The sequence below is a fragment of the Protopterus annectens genome, chromosome 7.part0 (genome assembly GCF_019279795.1).
Source record: "Protopterus annectens isolate FY-2018-M chromosome 7.part0, PAN1.0, whole genome shotgun sequence".
Classification (NCBI taxonomy): domain Eukaryota; kingdom Metazoa; phylum Chordata; order Ceratodontiformes; family Protopteridae; genus Protopterus; species Protopterus annectens.
This window is the reverse complement of record NC_056739.1, coordinates 1,138,686,166-1,138,707,464: the sequence shown is the minus strand read 5'-3', so window position 1 is coordinate 1,138,707,464 and position 21,299 is coordinate 1,138,686,166. Positions and strand designations below refer to the sequence as shown.

Sequence of the window (21,299 nt, the reverse complement as noted above, 5' to 3'; positions counted from 1 at the left end):
AATTGGCTCACAATAGGATACAAGAAAAAAGGATAGGGGAGGTCACCTCTGCAGAAAATGTCAGTCAGTAGTGGAATCCCTCAGGGACTGGTGCTGGAGCTGTTCCTTTTTGGCATCTACATTTCAGAAGTAATACCAAAGGCCTCTGGCTGACCAAGTTTGTGGTCAACTACAAGCTTTTCAGAATCATGGATGCATCCCCCCAAGGACACTAATACCTCTCAGAGGACTTGCCACAGACTGATAATTGGAGCAATGATCTGAAATGGAATGCCAAAATACATATAATGGTATCCTTTTGAAAGCTGGCCCCCATGGGAATTACCACATAGACAATATACTCCTAAGCATAGACCTAGAGACTTGGCCTTTGACCATAAAGCATCTACAGTTGTAAGGAAATCCTTCTATATTGTGCAACTTATAAGCAAGGGTATGGCATCCAGATTCAAGGATGCCATTGCCCTGCTGTACTCGGCTATCATTAGGCCAGTCATTGAGTACAATGATCCTTATGGTATATATGTGACCAAGCATATGCAACAACTGCAATGCCCACAGAGGTTAATCAGAAAAAGAATACAAGGCCTTAACCACTTGCAATATGCAGACCTCTTCAAAGTCTCATCTTTATACACAGTCTCTTAAGAGCTGATCTGTATTCGGCTTACATGGCATCATCTAATTCAGTTCTGATGGACTTGCTGCGCATCTGGAAGTCTAACTGCATTAGAAATATCCTAGCTAAAGACCTTAACCTCATTGTCACACAAATAAGACATGTTGGAGGGACATGTACATATCTCAGAGACTACCCCTAATTTGGAATAGGCTTTAAATCCACATGAAGCCGAGTTCGTATCCTGACCCTATTCAAATACAACTTGGTCCAATGGATGAGGAATTGTAATTTTACCCCTGGACTGGCACATATGCCCTGTTGGACAGAAGCAGCTTGTAAATACTCTGCTACCTAAACCCAGCTAGATTCCCCTGGGTAATTTATCCTGTTATTTACAAATGGAAAACATGGGTAGGCTTAAAAAGGGATTCTAAGGATAGTAGCCTAATAATTACCTATGAGCCAGTAACTCTTTATGCAAAGTATTTTGCAACTATTAGAGGTCTGAATGAACCTGCAATCACAGATGCATAATATTGCAGGAGACTATCATTTTTTTTAGACATGTAAGGCCAGAATTTCTTCCAAACAATTAAATGCTACCATATGCTTCTGTAGCTCAAAAACAGACTGGGATTTATTACCCATTGAAAAGCAGTCTGCAGTTTGCCTTCATAGGTTCATAGGTGTGTATTAGGCTAGTGGCCCTGGAGCCTTTACAAGCCTAGCCCATAGGATTACCCTGGCATTGCGCCACCCGACCTTAGTTCCCAGTGCCTCTGTTGAGTAAAGTCACTGGAGTGATCCCTCAGGTGAATTTTCTATTTCCCATCCACTCATCAAGATTTCTCTTGAAGAGGGCCAGTGAGGTGCTCTGCTTGACATGCATGGGAAGTCTGTTCCATAGCATGGGCAGTCTCTGGGCTATGAGCCTGTCCCTCCAGCATGTTCTGTTGATTGTGGTAATGAGGATGAGGTCTGTGGAGCGTGTAGTGTGGAGGGATTGGGATTTCCTTAGATGTAGCATTTCTAACAGAGCTGGGTCAGACATGGCTTTGTAAGACAAGCAGAGATCACCTCTAAGTAGATGATATGAGACAGGGAATAGTTGGAGTTTTTTGAGTCTGTCCATGTAGGACATATGTTTAAGGCCTAGAATCCTCTTTGTGAGGTACTTTTGCAGCCTCTCCAGTTGTTGCAGGCTTAGTGAGGTACATGCCAAATGGGGACATTGTACTCAATGACTGACCTGATGAGGGAAGAGTAGTGGGAGACAATGACCTATTTCTTCCTGGATGCAAAACCCTTAGTAATGAGATGTGCCACATAGAAGGACTTTCTGACCACAGTGGCAATGTGGTGGTCAGAAGAGAGGTTGCTGTCAACCTGTGTTCCCAGATCTCTTATAACGCCTTCTGTGTTCAGTGGACTACCATCAATGCGGTAATTCATGGGAACTGTTTTTTTTCCAAAGGGGATGACGACATATTTTTTGGCATTGAGCTTAAGGCCATGGTTCGGACACCAGTCGTTGGTCTCAGTGAGGCCTTTCTGTAGGATGTCAACATCACTTGGGGAGTTAATAATAGCTCCCAACTTGCAATAATCTGTGAACTTTGTCAGCCAGAGTCCCTTCGTGTTGGCCTGGACTTCAGAGAAGTAGATACCAAACAGGAGAGGACCCAGGATCGAACCCTGTGGGACTCCACTCATGACTGGTCAGCAGTCTGACCTGGAGTCAGCTACTTTCACACTCTGGGTTCTACCTGTGAGCCAGTTTGCAACCCACCTAATGATATAGGGGTTGATGCCTAGCTTAGTAAGTTTTTCTATGATTCCTGAGTGGGGAATGGTATCAAGGGCCTTGGCCAGATCAAGGTAGGCTGTATGAACCACCTTAATTCATCCACAGCTTTGGTGACTGACTCAAAGAAGTTGACCAAGTTGAGCAGGCATGAGCTACCCTTCACAAAACAAACTGTGTGGGATCCAGAGTTTGGAGAGTCCCTATATCTTTATTTATTAGGTCAATGATGATGCATTTCATAGCTTTGCATATCAGACTTGTCAGGCTAATGGGGTGGTAGTTCCCAGGGTCTGTAGTCACTCCTCTTTTGTGGAGAGGGATGACTATAGCAGTGCACCATTCAGTAGGGACAAAGCCTGAGGTGAGGCCTCACCTCAGTGACTGAACAGGACACACAGATGAGGTGCCAGTTCACTCTGTAGTTCATGTAGAACACAGCCAGGGATACTGTCAGGTCCCATAGAAGTTGTATTCTTGGCTTTGGACAGTGCTGTTTTAACCTGAGCAGCAGTAATACTGTGTGCCTGGCAATATACTGGTATTGTGACTGGTCCTTTGGGGGAGGGGGTAAAGCTGGCACTGAATCTGTCAGCCAGTATATTGGCAATATCTATTGGCTTGGTATAGGAGGTACCATTGTGCAGTAGCTCAGAGCAAATCTGGGTATTGCCATGGAGATTCTTTACATAACTATAGAAGGCCTTGTGGTTGTCTTTACTATCTGCTGCAATTCTGTTTTCATAGCTAGCTTTAGAGGATTTGATGAGGGATCTCAACTTTTTGTTGAGGCTGATGAGGGAGTTTTTCCAGTCTTGAGACTTCACCTTAGTCCACATCAGTTTCCTCCTTCTGTTATATAGTTTGTTTATGGCAGGGTACCACCAGATTGGCTTCCTTTTTTTGGAGGAGCGTGTCTTGGTTCTATTGGGTATGGCAAGATCCATGCATTTGTGTGCGTGTTCGTGCAGTGCATTGGTGCATGATTCAGCAGTCATGCAACTATTCTCTATTTGCATGGGTGCTGTGAAGTTTGCCACCTCTGTTTTTAGGAGCCCAAAGTTAGCTTTGGAAAAGTTTTTCATGGTGGTTACATTTGCGGGGGTGTGGGTGTGTGTGGCTGGGATGTAGATTTCCAAGGTGATTAGTTTGTGGTCGGATCTAACCAGGGAGGAGTTGACATAATTGTAGACTGCCTCACTCCAAAAGGATAGATAGCTACGATTGTAGATTATAATTTAAACTGTCTCTTAGCATATTGGTTTTATCTTTATAATATTTTTATCAAGAACTACATATTCAACTAATAATATACAAAAATTAAAAGGAAGCAACTCATTAACAGTTTAGACCATTAATCCTCTGCATTAACTGATTCATAGCAAGAAAGTATCATGACATTCATGCATAAAAGACTTTTTTACTTCTTGCTTTTTGGAAGGTTCTTGTATATCAGCATGCTTATGCCTGACTGTACTGGGACAGCTGTGAGAAAAAAATGGTTTTGCTGTCCTACATTCAGTTGGCAATGGAAAGTCTGCCGTTGGGTACTGAAAAGCAAGACATAATGTATTAGGTGAGACCTATCACCTCACAGTGTTTTGCTGTGGGATGTGCAATTATGTAATTTTTATGCATTACCTGGACATGTGATAGTTCAGAAGTGTAGCAGCCACTGTTACATCTGTTACACATTCTTGGGGGTTGCCTGAGAGTTTTATTACATTGTAGTACTTTTTTTTTTTTAGTGTATGATGTATTTTATTTTCTGTGATACTCCATACATTTTTATGACAATTTGTCAAGTAGATTACGAAACACATTAAAGTTAGCTTATACATTGCATAATTTTTCATCATCATCATCAACTCTTTTTTCCTATTTTTTATGTGGGGTCAGGGTATTGCATCAGCTGTGGCCATCATTCTTGACTCAGTGCCACGCTCCTTCCTTCTTCACTGGTCATACCTGACTGTTGCTGTCTTCTCTCATGCACTCGCATCTCTTTGCTGGATGCCCACTTTTCCTCTTATCTTCCTCCTGTCTCTCTCAGTCTTCTTCACCAGACTGTACTCTACTTTTCTGCCCATATGCCTCGACCACCGTAATCTGTACTAAATTATATTCTGTGCAATTGCAGCTGATTTGCCTTCTGCTCTGTTATCTTTGTTTCTTTATTTGTCCTGCAATGTCCACCATGCCACCTGTCTTAGCATGTAATCGTCATTAGCTCTAGCTTCCTCAACTACTGCACCTTCAGTGTCCAGATTTCTGTACCATGCCATGGTACTGGTCACATGCTTTATTTTTGTATAGCTGCGTTTTTTTTTTGTTTTTTTTTGCGAGGGGGTCTGTCTCATAGCTGAATGTAGTCAACCTCATGATGCTGATTCTGAGTTATCTGAGACTGAGGTCAATAGTAATATATATATATATATATATATATATATATATATATATATATATATATGTGTGTGTGTGTGTGTGTGTGTATATATATATATATATATATATATATATATATATATATATATATATATATATGCATGTATATAATTATAGACAGATGATGGATAGATAATGTCTTACTGACTACACTGTAATACTGCATAGGTTTTTGTTGATTTAAAAATATTTCAGCAGAGGTGAGAAAATGAGATAGTCTACACTGGTTTGACCTCCCCCTGAGAAGCCCCTGGTTTGCTGGTGTGAAATTCTTAAAATTGTGTTTTGCATGTTTTTTCAGATGTTTGCTTTCTTCTGATTTTACCTTTATTCCATCATATTCTACTTTATTTTTTTATATAGTTAACGTGTCTTAAGTAAACCATATGGAATCAGGCACTGAAGTCTGTAAAATGCTTAACAAGATTACCATTTTTGTAAATGCCTCATGTTATGAGATGTCTGATATTCTGGCTTTGGATATACAGGAACAAATGATTTTTTGCATTGCTATGTAAATGTGAATGGCCTAGAATCAAATGCATTTTGGTGGGTTCTTCGGTTTTCTGGATTTTTTTAATCTTCTTTTACTTCTTTTATGGATGCTGAGTAAAAGCATTCATTTACCAGCTCTTTTTTTATAGAGATTCTGTTTATTTGGATGGTGCAATGGTGCAGCAGTAGTGTTGACGCCTCACAGCAATAGGTTCTCCGGTAAGATTCTTGGCTGGGGTGCCTTTTGTGTGGAGACTGCATGTTCTCCCTGTGTGTGGGTTTCCCTGGGTGCTCTGGTTTCCTCCCACGTTACAAAAACATGCATCTGGAGCATTTCTCCCTGAGCATCCGCTGAAAACTGACTTTGTTCCAAGTTGGACTTTCCCAGTTAACAAATATTAAATAAAAATAAAAATAAATACTTTGTCCTTCCCTTGGCCTTTCTTTGTTCCTTTGATAATTTGTAGATGTTTTTATCTCCTTTCTTGATTTAGCAGACTGTAGTTTCCTTAACATGAGCCTTTACTTTTCTGATTAATGTTTCTCTCCTTTACCTTTTTCCTTATACATTTCATTCCATTTATTAAATGCTGTATGTTTCTCCCTAATGTTTGGTGCTATATTTTTTAAAATCAGTACATTTTTAAATTTTTTTTATTTACATATTTATTCACAGACTGGCTAATTCTCTAATGGATGTTCTGGTGTACCCTACTGTTTTTTTTACTTCACATTCATGATGTTTACTGTAACTATTTGAGACCCTGTACCTGTTTGGTGGGCTTGTCCTTCCTGAGGCCACAACTATAGGCAACACTGTATTCAACCACACTGTTTGGTGACCACTTTTACCCAAATGATTGTCCACTTTTTGAGATGAGATCTTTTGTCTCTCTGATCACACCAGGTCCAGGAATTCTCTTTTTTAAATAACTTTTAGGCCTGGTTGCTTGATGCTTGCTCCTTGCAAGACATCAGTAATGAAACCAATAATACGCAATTTCAAATACACGTCTCTGCTATTTTAGTATACTGTCAGCTATGTTTGTAAAGATCTTACCTTCTTCCTATTTTTACTATTTTAATTCCATAAGTGCATATGCACATCCTTTAATAATTTGCTGTGGTTTTCTTATTAACTCAATTATGCTTAGATCACTGATCACTCTGTGTTCTCTTTTAGACCAGCATTGCTAGCTGCAAAGGCTTTTCTGCCTTACTCAAGTCTTCTGCATTTGAAAGGCAGATTACACACACTATTGTTTCACTGTAAGGTAGTCATGGTACTGAATTTGTGGTATTCATTGCTGTGGTTAAGACAATTTAAATGTGTGAAGTTTATTTTACATGAACAAGTAAGGCAAAAACTGTTTTCTTTGTACAGTTTAAGATGTATTTTGCACTTAAATTTATCGTGACTCTGAACTACAGGCATAAAAAATATGACTAAGCAAATTCTCTGTTTAAATTTACCAAGGTACCTGCTACATCTCTAAAGAGCTTGTGTTGAAGCTACTCTCATCTGGTCTTATTTCCATGTATAAATACAGACAAAGACTTGTGGACTAAAATGTGTAGACACCTTCAAACCGGGGAATAAAATTACTCTACTATTGGTATATAAAGTCTTTTGTGGCCCAATTTTATTTGAAAATGTTTGCCTGGGATACATACAGAGCAAGATCCAGTAACTTAACTTCTTAAAACTAACATAACACCATCTCTGCTCTTAGGTTGTTTCAACAGTATTCTCATAGTCTGCAACCTCCTCTGGTACGAAAAAAGCTGCTCTGTGTTTGCCAAAGTTCTCCTGAGTCTGCCAAAATATTCCCTTACATCATGCACTTTGTTCTGTATTTTGTTGAACATTTCTCAGGATTAGTGAACTTATTTCCAAGGATTCCTGATAGTGCAGGAATTCTGTAAAGCATTGTATTTGTTCACTTATGTTGTTGCACTTGAGTTCAAAACCAGTTCGATTTACATTAGGAGGGGTCTTTTGCACTGTGGTGGGAGCAGAGCTGAATTTAACCCTCCCAAGTGGTAAAATGCACATTTAAAGTTTATTTTACAAAGTATATTGCGTTTTTATCTGATTGGCCTGAAGGATAACTGTTTAAAAGTCTTTTTTACATTTTTCTCAGATTGTGCTCATTTATTCAGAGCTTCCCTTTGCCTGACTTGGATACCTATGACTACAAGACTTGGACTGCTTCTAAAACTATCTAGACCTACAAAGCTGATATCAGGATTATTTGCAGTTGCTCTTACTGTCTTAGAACTGCTTAACACTTCTGTGCTGCATTTATTGATTTGGTTTGGATTCATAACTGATTTTTCAGCCTGTACTTGTTAAAGAAACATAATCTGTTTGTTGCTGCATTGCTCTTAGATTGTTTTAACAGTATTTGTATATTCCATAACCTCATCTGGTACTAAGAAGGCTGTTCTGAGTTTGCCAAAGTTCTCCTGAGTCTGCCAAAAAATTATCTTATGTTGTGCACTTTTTTCTGTATTTTGTTCAACATTGTGACCAGATTGTTTTACATTAGGAGAAGTCTTTTGCACTCTGGTGGGAGCAGAGCTGAATTCAACCTATCCAAGTGGGAAATTGCTAGTTTAAAGTTTATTGTGTTTTTATCTGGTTGGCCTGAGGGATTAACTGTTTAAAAGTTTTTCATCCTGCTGGTATAAATGAATTACATTTTTGTGAGAAACTAGTTCATTGTATATTAGGGGAGGTCTTTTACACTCTGTTGGGAGCAAAGCTGAATTCAACCCATCCAAGTGGGGAAATTGCTGGTTTAAAGTTTATTGTGTTTTTTATCCGATTGTGCATCGCACAAACACAGTTCCCATGCCATTGTATATAAGAAAACCTCCCAAGTTTAAAATCGACTATAGGAAACGGTCTCCATAGTCTCCTACTCTTCACAGCTGCTTGAAGAGTTGTCAGTATTTGTAGAGAGCAGTACCACCACTGGTCATCTAACTGGAGCTGCTCAACATCTGGTAACTTTTGCCAGAGTTCTTGACAGACTCTGCTAAAATCCAAAGCATCCACTGCTAAAATCAAAAAATAAGTACTTTTTGAGTTTTCTTTTCACTTTACTGACTGTATTTTATAATTTTGCTGAGTTTAATGTATTTTTCTGCACTTTAAAAAAGCTGTTCTGTTGCTTTAAATAGCTAGTGCATAGCATAGACTAGATTCAGATTTACTGAATCTAGACTGTATTGTTACACTTGAGCACTATCCAGCCATCTTACATTAGGAGGGCCCTGCCTACACCTTTGTGGCAGAAGTATGTAGTCTGAGCCTCATCTGAGTTGGAGATTACTAGAGGAAAGCTCATTGGGTGTTTTCTCATTGGTAGTTTAGCTTAAAAGTGTTTAATGTCACCTGTATTTAAGCCTCACATTTGTGCTTAGCTGCGCACCACTTGGTGGGGTTCAGTGTTGCTCTGTATAGACGCAAATGCCTTGAAAGACAATTTTCTCCTAGACATCTGTTTGTAAGCCCTCCCAAGCTTCCCTGCTACATTGTGGGAAACTTGGTTGCACACTGAGAAGTGTTGCCATACTTTTTACTGCTAGTCTTCAATAGAATAAGCCCCTTTGTTAATTCTAAAGAAAAATTTGGTCAAACTAGCCCACTCCTCAATAGTAGTTATGGTAAAAACCTGCCATAATGGATGGTCAGTTTCCAGTCATTTCTCTGGTCAGCCTTATGGACATGGGCAACCTGAGGCAATGTAGTAATTGCTTCATGTATACTGACAACCACTTAGTCCTAAAACTTAACACTATGAATTTGGAATCAATTCTCTCACATACCAACAAACCACACACACACACACACACACACACACACACACACACACACACACACACACACACACACACACACACACACACACACACACACACACATCTTGGCAAATAACCCCACAAGGCAAAACACCTCAAAACCAAATGTCCTGGTCATAGGTGATTCCATTGCGAGACAAACACATGTCCCCCTCACCAGGCAGGACAAGGAGAAGATCACGGTCAGATGTTTCTCAGGTGCCAGGATCCATTAAATCACACATGCAATCAAGTCACTCAACAACAATTACTGTTATGACTCTGTCATAGTACATATGTGAGTGAATGACTTGAGACATACATCTCCAGAATATATGAAGAGACATGACTGAACTCTCAGACTGGGTCCCAGGCAGGTATGTCCCTAGCCCTAAGCAGTATTCTACCTTCACTTAGGATAATGCCACAATATAGACAAAAAATTATTGACTTCAACTATTGGCTTAGCTTCTGGTGTCAGTCCAGGAGGATACAGTATCTGTCAGCTTGGGAAGACATGGCTGACAGACCACTATGCTTTGCCAGAGATGGTTTTCACCTGTCTCCTCTAGGCTTTCAGATACTGCTTAATGCTAGGAGCCTAAACAGGAAACTGCATGTCCTGGAAGCATGCCTCACCTTGGAAGATGTGGACATCTGTGCAGTCACTGAGACATGGTTCAAGGCTGCAAACACCACTGTGGCCATGGAAAGCTACAGTACATTCCACACATTCAGACCCCAAAATGAGTGTGAAAGAACCAAAGGTGGAGGTGTATTCATCTTCATTAAAGCCAAATACATCTGGAGACAGGTTAAAAAGTATGAGTCTCTTGAGCTACTCCATGTCCAACTAAGTATAGGTAAAGCACCCTAACACATCATTGCTAGCTACAGGTCCCCCATCATGAACCAAGAGAAGCACACATTCTACCTGGACTTACTGGAGTCACTCACTATATAGCTAAACACTTTGGTCATGGGTGATTTCAACTATCCTTCCATCGACTGGGCGACATACATGAGCACAAACACGCTTGCCCTGAGGTTCCTGGACTTTGTCAATACAATTGCCCTGGAACAGCTAGTCTGCACCCCCACAAGGCGCTCAAATGTCCTAGACTTATTACTCACCAACATGAGAGGCCACTGCACTACACTCTGTGTATTCCCCTCCCTGGTAAGGTCAGACCATACATCTGTCTCATTTGAAGTAACAATCAGACTTGACACACCCACAGGAGCAAAAAAAATCTCCAAAGCAAGCTACATCTTTCTAGGTGAGGATATAAAAAGTTTCAAATCCCCTGCTAACACAGGCAACAATGACTCCTACATAGAGGAGTACACAAATGCCCTGTATAACCTGCCTAAACAACTGTATAGGCTCGGTTGTACCTGGTCGGATCAAAACCAGCTTCTCCCGAAAAAAACAGTCCACACTGGTGGACCTCAAGTATAAATAGGTTATATAACAAAAGGAAGAAACTGATGTCTAAGAACAAGAGAGAAGTTACTCAACAGAAGAAGAATACCCTCCACAGCTTGAACAAGCAAATCAGATATCTTGTAAAGTCCCCTAAAGTTGGTCATAAAGCTAAATTAGCATCCCTAGCTAAGGATAATTATAAAGCATTCTTTAGCTGCATCCAAAATCTAAAAGAGAATGCCCAACTATGTGCAGAACTTATAGTGGACAGTACCTTTCATACTGAAACTGAGGAAATTGCCAATATGCTAGCTGATAGATTTGGCACAAGCATCACCACCCTGTCCCCCACTAGCCATACCTCAAAGCATTCCTGACACCAATCCTCTACCTAGTAGCTCATAAGAGTAGATTATATCTGTGCTCTCTAAAGCCAAAAGCATGGCCTCTCTGGGCCCAATTAACATCACAGGTTGCTTACTAAACAATTTAAAACAAGACCCAGCAGCATCACTTGGCACTCTTTAACCTCAGCCTGAGCGTTGGCTTTATTTCAGCAGAGTGGAGAATAGCAACAGTAATCCCCTTGCACAAAGGGAGTCCAACAACCGACCCTGGGAAATATAGACCTTTAAGCCTAATCAGCCTTATCTGCAAGGCCATGGAAAGAATTATCATGGACCTTATCAGCAAGGACATAGGTGACCTTCAAACTTTTGACCTGACCCAGTCTGGCTTCATTAAGGGTAGATCATGCTTATTGAACTTGGTGGACTTCTTTGAGAATGTCACTAAGGCCGTGGATGAAAGGAAAACAGTACATACTGCCTTTCTTGACATAGCCAAGGCTTTTGACACAATCTGAAGCAACCCAATGCTCTGCATGTATGGAAATGCACGGCCAAACCATTAACAATAAAAACACCAATGCCCAGCATGAAGAGTACACCAAGTATGCTTTTTCACTGAAGAAGGCTGGTTAGCCAAAACTGGTCTGAATAAAGTATTTCATGTAAATAATACTTGATTTTTATTTTCAAGTGCTTGGTGTACTCTTCATACTGGCCATTGGTGTTTTTTTTTGACACAGTCCCCTACTCAGCACTCAGGTATCATTGAGAGACTGTCCCAGCTGGGTATTAACACATACATCACTAGATGGGTAGCAAACTGGCTCACCAACAGAATGCATACTGTCAAAGTTGGGATTCCACCTCTACCAGTAGACCAGTTACCAATGGCGTAACACAAGGATCTATGCTGGGCACTTTAATGTTTGGAATATATTTCTTGGAAGTCCAGGTAAAAGTAGTTGGCCTGTGGTTTACCAAGTTCGCTGATGATTGCAAAATGGGCGCAATCATTGAGTCCTCCTATGATGTTAACATATTACAAAAGGGGGTAACACAGACAAATGATTGGTGCCAAAGCCATGGACTAAAACTGAACGCAAAAAAGTGCATTAGTATTCCCTTTGGCAAAGAGAAAGTCCCTGCAAATTACAGTATTGACAGCACCCTCCCCTAAATTCAAACCCAGTGGTACAAGATTTGGAACACAGGTTTATAGTAATCTAAACTTTGATCACCATGTGTCCACAGTAGTAAGGAAAGCCTTATATGTTGCATATCTCATAAGCAAGGGCATGACATCCAAGACTAAGGGTGTTATAACTCCTCTGTACTCGACCCTCATCATAGCACTAATAGAGTACAGTGCTCCATTTTGCATGTACCTCACCAGACACCGACAGCAAGGGTGTTATAACTCCTCTGTATTCGACCCTCATCATAGCACTAATAGAGTACAGTGCTCCATTTTGCATGTACCTCACCAGACACCGACAGCAAGGGTGTTATAACTCCTCTGTATTCGACCCTCACCATAGTACTAATAGAGTACAGTGCTCCATTTTGAATGTACCTCACCAGACTCCTGCAGCAGCTGAAGAGACCATAGAGGTTTCTCACCAAGAAAATTCAGGGGCTTCAAAACACACCCTACATGAAAAGACTGAAAGCCCTGAGACAGTACTCTGTATCCTACAGGCTGCTGAGAGATGACTTATGCCTGGCCTACAGAGCAGTATCTTGCCCTGCCCTTATGGAAATGCTGCACAGCTGCAAATCAAATGGGACAAGAGTCACTTGCTCCAGGGATCTTAACCTAGCCTGTGACATTAACACAACATGCTGGACAGAAGGTATATCTCCCGGCAACTGCTGCTCCTCTGGAATAAACTCCCAAGTCACGTGAAGCAGAGCTCCTCAATAACCCTATTCAAGCTCAACCTAGACAGTTGGATGGGAGACCATAAATTCACCCTGGGGGTGGCACCTATGTCCCTCATGGACAGAGGCAGTTGATGCTGATCATAGACTAGCTCTGCGAATAATGACCATCTAACCAAGGTCAGTTAGGGAACACAGGTATAACATGCCTAGGCTTGTAAAGGCCTTAGGGACATTAGCCTAGTAACCTCCTATGAACCTATGAATCTGTAAGTAACTAAAAAAACAAAAAAATAAAACAAAACAGCAGCATAATAGACTTGCACTGAGTAACAAAACTTTGAAATAAACTACTTCCTGTAGTCAAGTTAGCATCTCATAATGTTCACATCAAAACATAGATAGGTTTTCCCTTGTGTTTTGTTGATGTTAAATTCCTTTATGCTTCAAATGGCTAAAACACACCATTTGAAGGTTTACCTTATGAATACACACAAAAAGCCTCCCACCCCGTGCTCTCCTACATTCTAAGTTCTTACTCCATAGCTGCACAACTTCACAAAAAGGCTTACAGAAAGTGAATCACTGCCACAGTGCAAACATAAACTGCAACAGGCGTTATTTCCTGTTGGAATGGTGAGTGTTGAGTTCATTATTAGAGAAATGAACTCAATAAGTTGAAATCACATCTACTTTATGCTTAACCAAGACTAGGGAAGCCTAGATAAGTACATGGACAATAGGAAACCATCACATGATATAAGAGTAATAAGTCTTCTTGAAAACCAGTATGTTATAAGCTTGACATCAAAATCTGTGAACTTATAAGCCTGTGCCACACAGCATGTTCCGTAAGCACACGGTGACACTGTTTGTGTCTGTACATTTATGTACACAAAAAGAAAACTCTAGCAAAGCTAGACTTTCCACTGTGTGATACCTTAAACATCTTGAATCAGAGGCAACATGGGATATATGTAAATTACCCTTTGAGGATATCAGGTGTTTCAGCTAAATGGCAATTCTGAATGTCCATGATATTTTTCTTATACTTTTACTTTTAAGTCTTTTTATGGACAATTTTAGGCCAATAAAGCCAAACCCCTCTAACTGTGGACATGCATGTTTCTGCCTTCTTATGACATCATCAGCACAGCATAAGAGGAATGTTTGACTTTTGGAAACACAGGGTAAAAGTAAAAGTAAAAAAAATAAGTCATGGACATTCAGAATTGCCATTTAGCTGAAACACCTAATATCCTTAAGGGGTAATTTACATATATCCCACGTTGCCTCTGATTCAAGAGGTTTAAGGTATCACACAGTGGACATTCTAGCTTTGCTAGATTTTTATTTTTGTGTTTTTAACCAATTGTTTTTTCTGTGTGACCTTTTTAAACGTTGTTTTAGTTTGTTAGTTGGGATATTTTGTAGGTACCTTTAGGTGTATGGATATCAGTTGGTTTTGACTACCCTGTGTTTCCAAAAGTCAAACATTCCTGTTATGCTGTGCTGATGATGTCATAAGATGGCAGAAACATGCATGTCCACAGCTAGAGTGGTTTGGATTTATTGGCCTGAAACTGTCCATAAAAAGACTTAAAAGTAAAAGAAAAAAGTTATGGACATTCAGAATTGCCATTTAGCTGAAACACCTGATATCATTAAAGGGTAATTTACATATATCCTATGTTGCCTCTGATTCAAGAGCTTTAAGGTATCACACAGTGGAAATTCTAGCTTTGCTAGATTTTTCTTTTTGTGATTTTAACCAATTTTTCCTGTGTGAGCTTTTTAAACTTTGTTATAGCTTTTCTTTACATTTATGTGGAAATGGAGCATTAAGTCACAGGTCCCTAAGTCTTACATAGCAGCATTATTACATTAACAGGAAGCAAAAACTAAGAATGTTTTCCTGAGTACTTTTTAGGCAATAAATATGATGTTTACATATGGAAAGGCTTAAGTTAATGTATAAGATGTGTACGTACAGTAAGGGTTACCTTAATGTATAAGATGTATACATAAAAAGGTTATGTTAATGTATAAGATGTATGTGTACAGTAAGGGTTGTGTTACTGTATAAGATGTATACATACAGTAAGGGTTGTGTTCATGTATATGATGTATATGTACAGTAAGGGTTGTGTTAATGTATACAATGTGTACGTGCAGTAAGGATTGTGTTAATGTATAACATGTATACGTACAGTAAGGGTTATGTTAATGTATAAGATGTATGCGTACAGTAAGGGTTGTGTTACTGTATAAGATGTATATATACAGTAAGGGTTGTGTTAATGTATATGATGTATATGTACAGTAAGGGTTGTGTTAATGTATACGATGTATACGTACAGTAAGGGTTATGTTAATGCATAAGATGTATATGTACAGTAAGGGTTGTGTTAATGTATACAATGTATATGTACAGTAAGAGTTATGTTAATGCATAAGTTGTATATGTACAGTAAGGGCTGTGTTAATGTATACGATGTATACGTACAGTAAGGGTTATGTTAATGTATGAGATGAATACGTACAGTAAGGATTATGTTAATGTATAAGATGTATATGTACAGTAAGGGTTATGTTAACGTATAAGATGTGTACGAACAGTAATGGCTGTGTTAACGTATAAGATGTATACATACAGTAAGGGCTGTGGTAACATGTAAGATGTATACATACAGTAAGGGTTGTGTTGTATAAGATGTGTACGTACAGTAAGGGTTGTGTTAATGTATAAGATGTATATGTACAGTAATGGTTGTGTTAATGTATAAGATGTGTACGTGCAGTAAGGGTTGCATCAATGTATACAATGTGTACATACAGTAAGCGTTCTGTTAACATTTAAGATGTATACATACAGTAAGGGTTGTATTAACGTGTAAGATGTATACGTACAGTAAGGGTTTTGTTAATGCATACAATGTATACGTACAGTAAGGGTTATGTTAATGTATAATATGTATACGTACAGTAAGAGTTATGTTACTGTATAAGATGTATACGTACAGTAAGAGTTGTGTTAATATATAAGATGTATATGTACAGTCAGGGTTGTGTTAATGTATAAGATGTATACATACAGTAAGGCTTTTGTTAATGTATAAGATGTGTACGTACAGTAAGGTTTGTTAACGTATAAGATGTATACATACCGTAAGGCTTGTGTTAACGTGTAAGATGTATACTTACAGTAAGGGCTGTGTTAATGTATAAGATGTATACGTACAGTAAGGGTTACGTTAATGTATAAGATGTATACATATAGTAAGGGTTGCGTTAATGTATAAGATGTATATGTACATTAAGAGTTGTGTTAATGTTTAAGATGTATACGTGTAGTAAGCGTTGTGTTAATGTATAAGTTGTATACATACAGTAAGGTTTTTATTAATGTATAAGATGTGTACATACAGCAAGGGTTGTTAACGTATAAGATGTATGCATATAGTAAGGGTTGTGTTAACGTGTAAGATTTATACATACAGTAAGGGTTGTGTTAATGTATAAGATGTGTACATACAATAAGGGTTGTGTTAAATGTATAAGATATGTATGTACATTAAGGTTTGTGTTAATGTATAAGATGTATACGTACAGTATGGGTTATGTTAATGTATAAGATGTGTACATAGGGTTATGTTAATGTATAAGATGTGTACATATAGTAAGGGTTGTGTTAATGTTTAAGAAGTATATGTACAGTAAGTGTTGTGTTAATGTATAAGAGGTATATGTACAGTAAGGGTTATGTTAATGTTAAGATGTATACATACAGTAAGGGTTATGTTACTGTGTAAGATGTATACATACCGTAAGGGTTTTGTTAATGTATACAATGTATACATATAGTAAGGGCTGTGTTACTGTATAAGATGTATACGTACAGTACGGGTTACGTTAATGTATAAGATGTATACATATAGTAAGGGTTGCGTTAATGTATAAGATGTATATGTACAGTAAGGGTTATGTTACTGTATAAGACGTATACGTATAGTAAGGGTTGTGTTCAAGTATAAGATGTGTACGTACAGTAAGGGTTGTGTTCAAGTATAAGATGTGTACGTACAGTAAGGGTTGTGTTAACGTGTAAGATGTATACATACAGTAAGGGTTGTGTTAATGCATACGATGTATACGTACAGAAAGGGTTGTGTTAATGCATACGATGTATACGTACAGTAAGGGTTGTGTTAATGTATAAGATGTATACATACAGTAAGGTTTATTTAATGTATAAGATGTGTACATACAGTAAGGGTTGTGTTAACGTATAAGATGAATGCATACAGTAAGGGTTGTGTTAACGTGTAAGAACTATACGTACATTAAGGGTTGCGTTAATGTATAAGATGTGTACGTACAGTAAGGGTTGTGTTAATATATAAGATATGTATGTACAGTAAGGGTTGTGTTAATGTATAAGATGTATACGTACAGTAAGGGTTGTGTGAATGTATAAGAAGTATACGTACAGTAAGAGTTATGTTAATGTATAAGATGTGTACATATAGTAAGGGTTATGTTAATGTATAAGATGTGTACGTATAGTAAGGGTTATGTTAATGTATAATATGCATACGTACAGTAAGGATTGTGTTATGCATAAGATGTATACGTACAATAAGGGTTGTGTTAATGTATACGATGTATACGTACAGTAATGGTTATGTTAATGTATAAGATGTATGCATACCGTAAGGGTTGTGTTAATGTATACAATGTATACATATAGTAAGGGCTGTGTTACTGTATAAGATGTATACACACAGTAAGGGTTGTGTTACCGTTTAAGATGTATACATACAATAAAGGTTGTGTTAATGCATACGATGTATATGTACAGTAAGGGTTGTGTTAATGAATACGATGTATACTTACAGTAAGGGTTGTGTTAATGTATAAGATGTATACATACAGTAAGGTTTTTATTAATGAATAAGATGTGTACATACAGTAAGGGTTGTGTTAACGTATAAGATGAATGCATACAGTAAGGGTTGTGTTAACGTGTAAGAACTCTACGTACAGTAAGGGTTGCGTTAATGTATAAGATGTATACATACAGTAAGGGTTGTGTTAATGTATAAGAAGTATACGTACAGTAAGAGTTATGTTAATGTATAAGATGTGTACATATAGTAAGGGTTATGTTAATGTATAAGATGTGTACGTATAGTAAGGGTTGTGTTAATGTATAATATGCATATGTATAGTAAGAATTGTGTTAATGCATAAGATGTATATGTACAATAAGGGGTGTGTTAATGTATACAATGTATACGTACAGTAAGGGTTATGTTAATGTATAAGATGTATATGTACAGTAAGGGTTATGTTAATGTATAAGATGTATATGTACAGTAAGCGTTATGTTAATGTATAAGATGTGTATGAACAGTAATGGTTATGTTAACGTATAAGATGCATACATACAGTAAGGGCTGTGTTAACGTGTAAGATGTATACATACAGTAAGGGTTGTGTTGTATAAGATGTGCACGTACAGTAAGGGTTGTGTTAATGTATAAGATGTATATGTACAGTAAGGGTTGTGTTAATTTATAAGATGTGTACATGCAGTAAGGGTTGCATTAATGTATAAGATGTGTACGTACAGTAAGCGTTGTGTTAACGTATAAGATGTATACATACAGTAAGGGTTGTATTAACGTGTAAGATGTATACGTACAGTAAGGGTTGTGTTAATGTATACAATGTATACGTACAGTAAGGGTTATGTTACTGTATAAGATGTATACATACAGTAAGGTTTTAATGTATAAGATGTGTACATACAGTAAGGGTTGTGTTAATGTATAAGATATGTATGTACAATAAGGATTGTGTTAATGTATAAGATGTATACGTACAATAAGGGTTATGTTAATGTATAAGATGTGTACGTACAGTAAGCGTTGTGTTAACGTATAAGATGTATACATACAGTAAGGTTTGTGTTAACGTGTAAGATGTATACATACAGTAAGGGTTGTGTTAATGCATACGATGTATACGTAGAGAAAGGGTTGTGTTAATGCATATGATGTATACGTACAGTAAGGGTTGTGTTAATGTATAGGATGTATACATACAGTAAGGTTTATTTAATGTATAAGATGTGTACATACAGTAAGGGTTGTGTTAACGTATAAGATGAATGCATACAGTAAGGGTTGTGTTAACGTGTAAGAACTATACGTACAGTAAGGGTTGCGTTAATGTACAAGATGTGTATGTACAATAAGGGTTGTGTTAATATATAAGATATGAATGTATAGTAAAGGTTGTGTTAATGTATAAGATGTATACGTACAGTAAGGGTTGTGTTAATGTATAAGAAGTATATGTACAGTTAAGAGTTATGTTAATGTATAAGATGTGTACATATAGTAAGGGTTATGTTAATGTATAAGATGTGTACATATAGTAAGGGTTGTGTTAATGTATAATATGCATACGTACAGTAAGGATTGTGTTATGCATAAGATGTATACGTACAATAAGGTTTGTGTTAATGTATACGATGTATACGTACAGTAAGGGTTATGTTAATGTATAAGATGTATACATACCGTAAGGGTTGTGTTAATGTATACAATGTATACATATAGTAAGGTCTGATGTTAATGTATACAATGTATACATATAGTAAGGGCTGTGTTACTGTATAAGATGTATACGTACAGTAAGGGTTACGTTAATGTACAAGATGTATACATATAGTAAGGGTTGCGTTAATATATAAGACGTATATGTACATTAAGGGTTATGTTACTGTATAAGACGCATACGTATAGTAAGGGTTGTGTTCACGTATAAGATGTGTACGTACAGTAAGGGTTGCATTAATGTATAAGATGTGTACGTACAGTAAGGGTTGTGTTAACATGTAAGATGCATACATACAATAAGGGTTGTGTTAATGCATACGATGAATATGTACAGTAAGGGTTGTGTTAATAAATACGATGTATACGTACAGTAAGGGTTGTGTTAATGTATAAGATGTATACATACAGTAAGGTTTTTGTTAATCTATAAGATGTGTACATACAGTAAGGGTTGTGTTAACGTATAAGATGAATGCATACAGTAAGGGTTGTGTTAACGTGTAAGATGTATATGTACAGTAAGGGTTGTGTTAATGTATAAGATGTGTACATACAGTAAGGGTTGTGTTAATGTATAATATATGTATGTACAGTAAGGGTTGTGTTAATGTATAAGATGTATATGTACAGTAAGGGTTATGTTGATGTATAAGATGTGTACATATAGTAAGGGTTATGTTAATGTTAAAATGTATACGTACAGTAATGGTTATGTTACTGTGTAAGATGTATACATACAGTGAGGGTTGTGTTAATGTATACAATGTATACATATAGTAAGGGCTGTGTTACTGTATAAGATGTATACGTACAGTAAGGGTTATGTTAATGTATAAGATGTGTACGTATAGTAAGGGTTGTGTTAATGTATAACATGTATACATACAGTAAGGGTTGTGTTAATGTATAAGATGTATACATATAATCGCTATGTTAATGTTAAGATGTATACGTACAGTAAGGGTTATGTTACTGTGTAAGATGTATACGTACAGTAGGGGTTGTGTTAATGTATACAATGTATACATATAGTAAGGTTTGTGTTAATGTGTACGATGTATATGTACAGAAAGGGTTATGTTAATGTATAAGATGTATACTTACAGTAAGGGTTATGCTGCTGTATAAGATGTATACGTACAGTAAGGGTTGTGTTAATGTATAAGATGTATACATACAGTAAGGGGTGTGTTAATGTATACAATGTATACATACAGTAAGGGTTATGTTAATGTATAAGATGTATACGTACAGTAAGGGTTATGTTACTGTATAAAATGTTTACGTACAGTAAGGATTGTGTTAATGTATAAGATGTATACATGCAGTAAGGGCTCTGTTAATGTATACGATGTATACATACAGTAAGGGTTGTGTTAATGTATAAGATGTATACGTACAGTAAAGGTTGTTTTAACATATAAGATATATACGTACAGTAAGGGTTATGTTAATGTATGCGATTTATATGTACAGTAAGGGTTATGTTAATGTATAAGGTGTATAAGTACACTAATGGTTATCTTAATAAATAAGATGCATGCGTAGAGTATGGACTATAGCAGCAAAATTCAATGTGGTGTACTCAAATACAGAAATCGATTTATGACAAAAAGTGAGTTTCTCTTCTATAGCTAGATATGAAAGTCACAAAAGGAAGCACCTACTTTTGTTATGTTGATGACATCTTTCACAAATGCAACACCTTTGTCTTGCTGATAAACACATTTTCCTTCCTAAATAACAAAAAATAAAATAACCAAAAGGTGGAAAATATCTTTTAAAGTAACAGTAT

General features: G+C 37.4%; 1 protein-coding gene across 1 annotated transcript in view; it reads right to left on the bottom strand.

Annotated features, from left to right (window-relative positions):
* Window positions 1–21,299, bottom strand: part of CTSH (cathepsin H) — a 368,554-nt gene that overhangs the window by 110,121 nt on the left and 237,134 nt on the right. Inside the window, exon 9 of the mRNA XM_044077716.1 lies at window positions 21,172–21,240. Coding sequence (XP_043933651.1) covers window positions 21,172–21,240 — 69 coding nt within the window. The remainder of the gene's footprint in view (window positions 1–21,171; window positions 21,241–21,299) is intronic.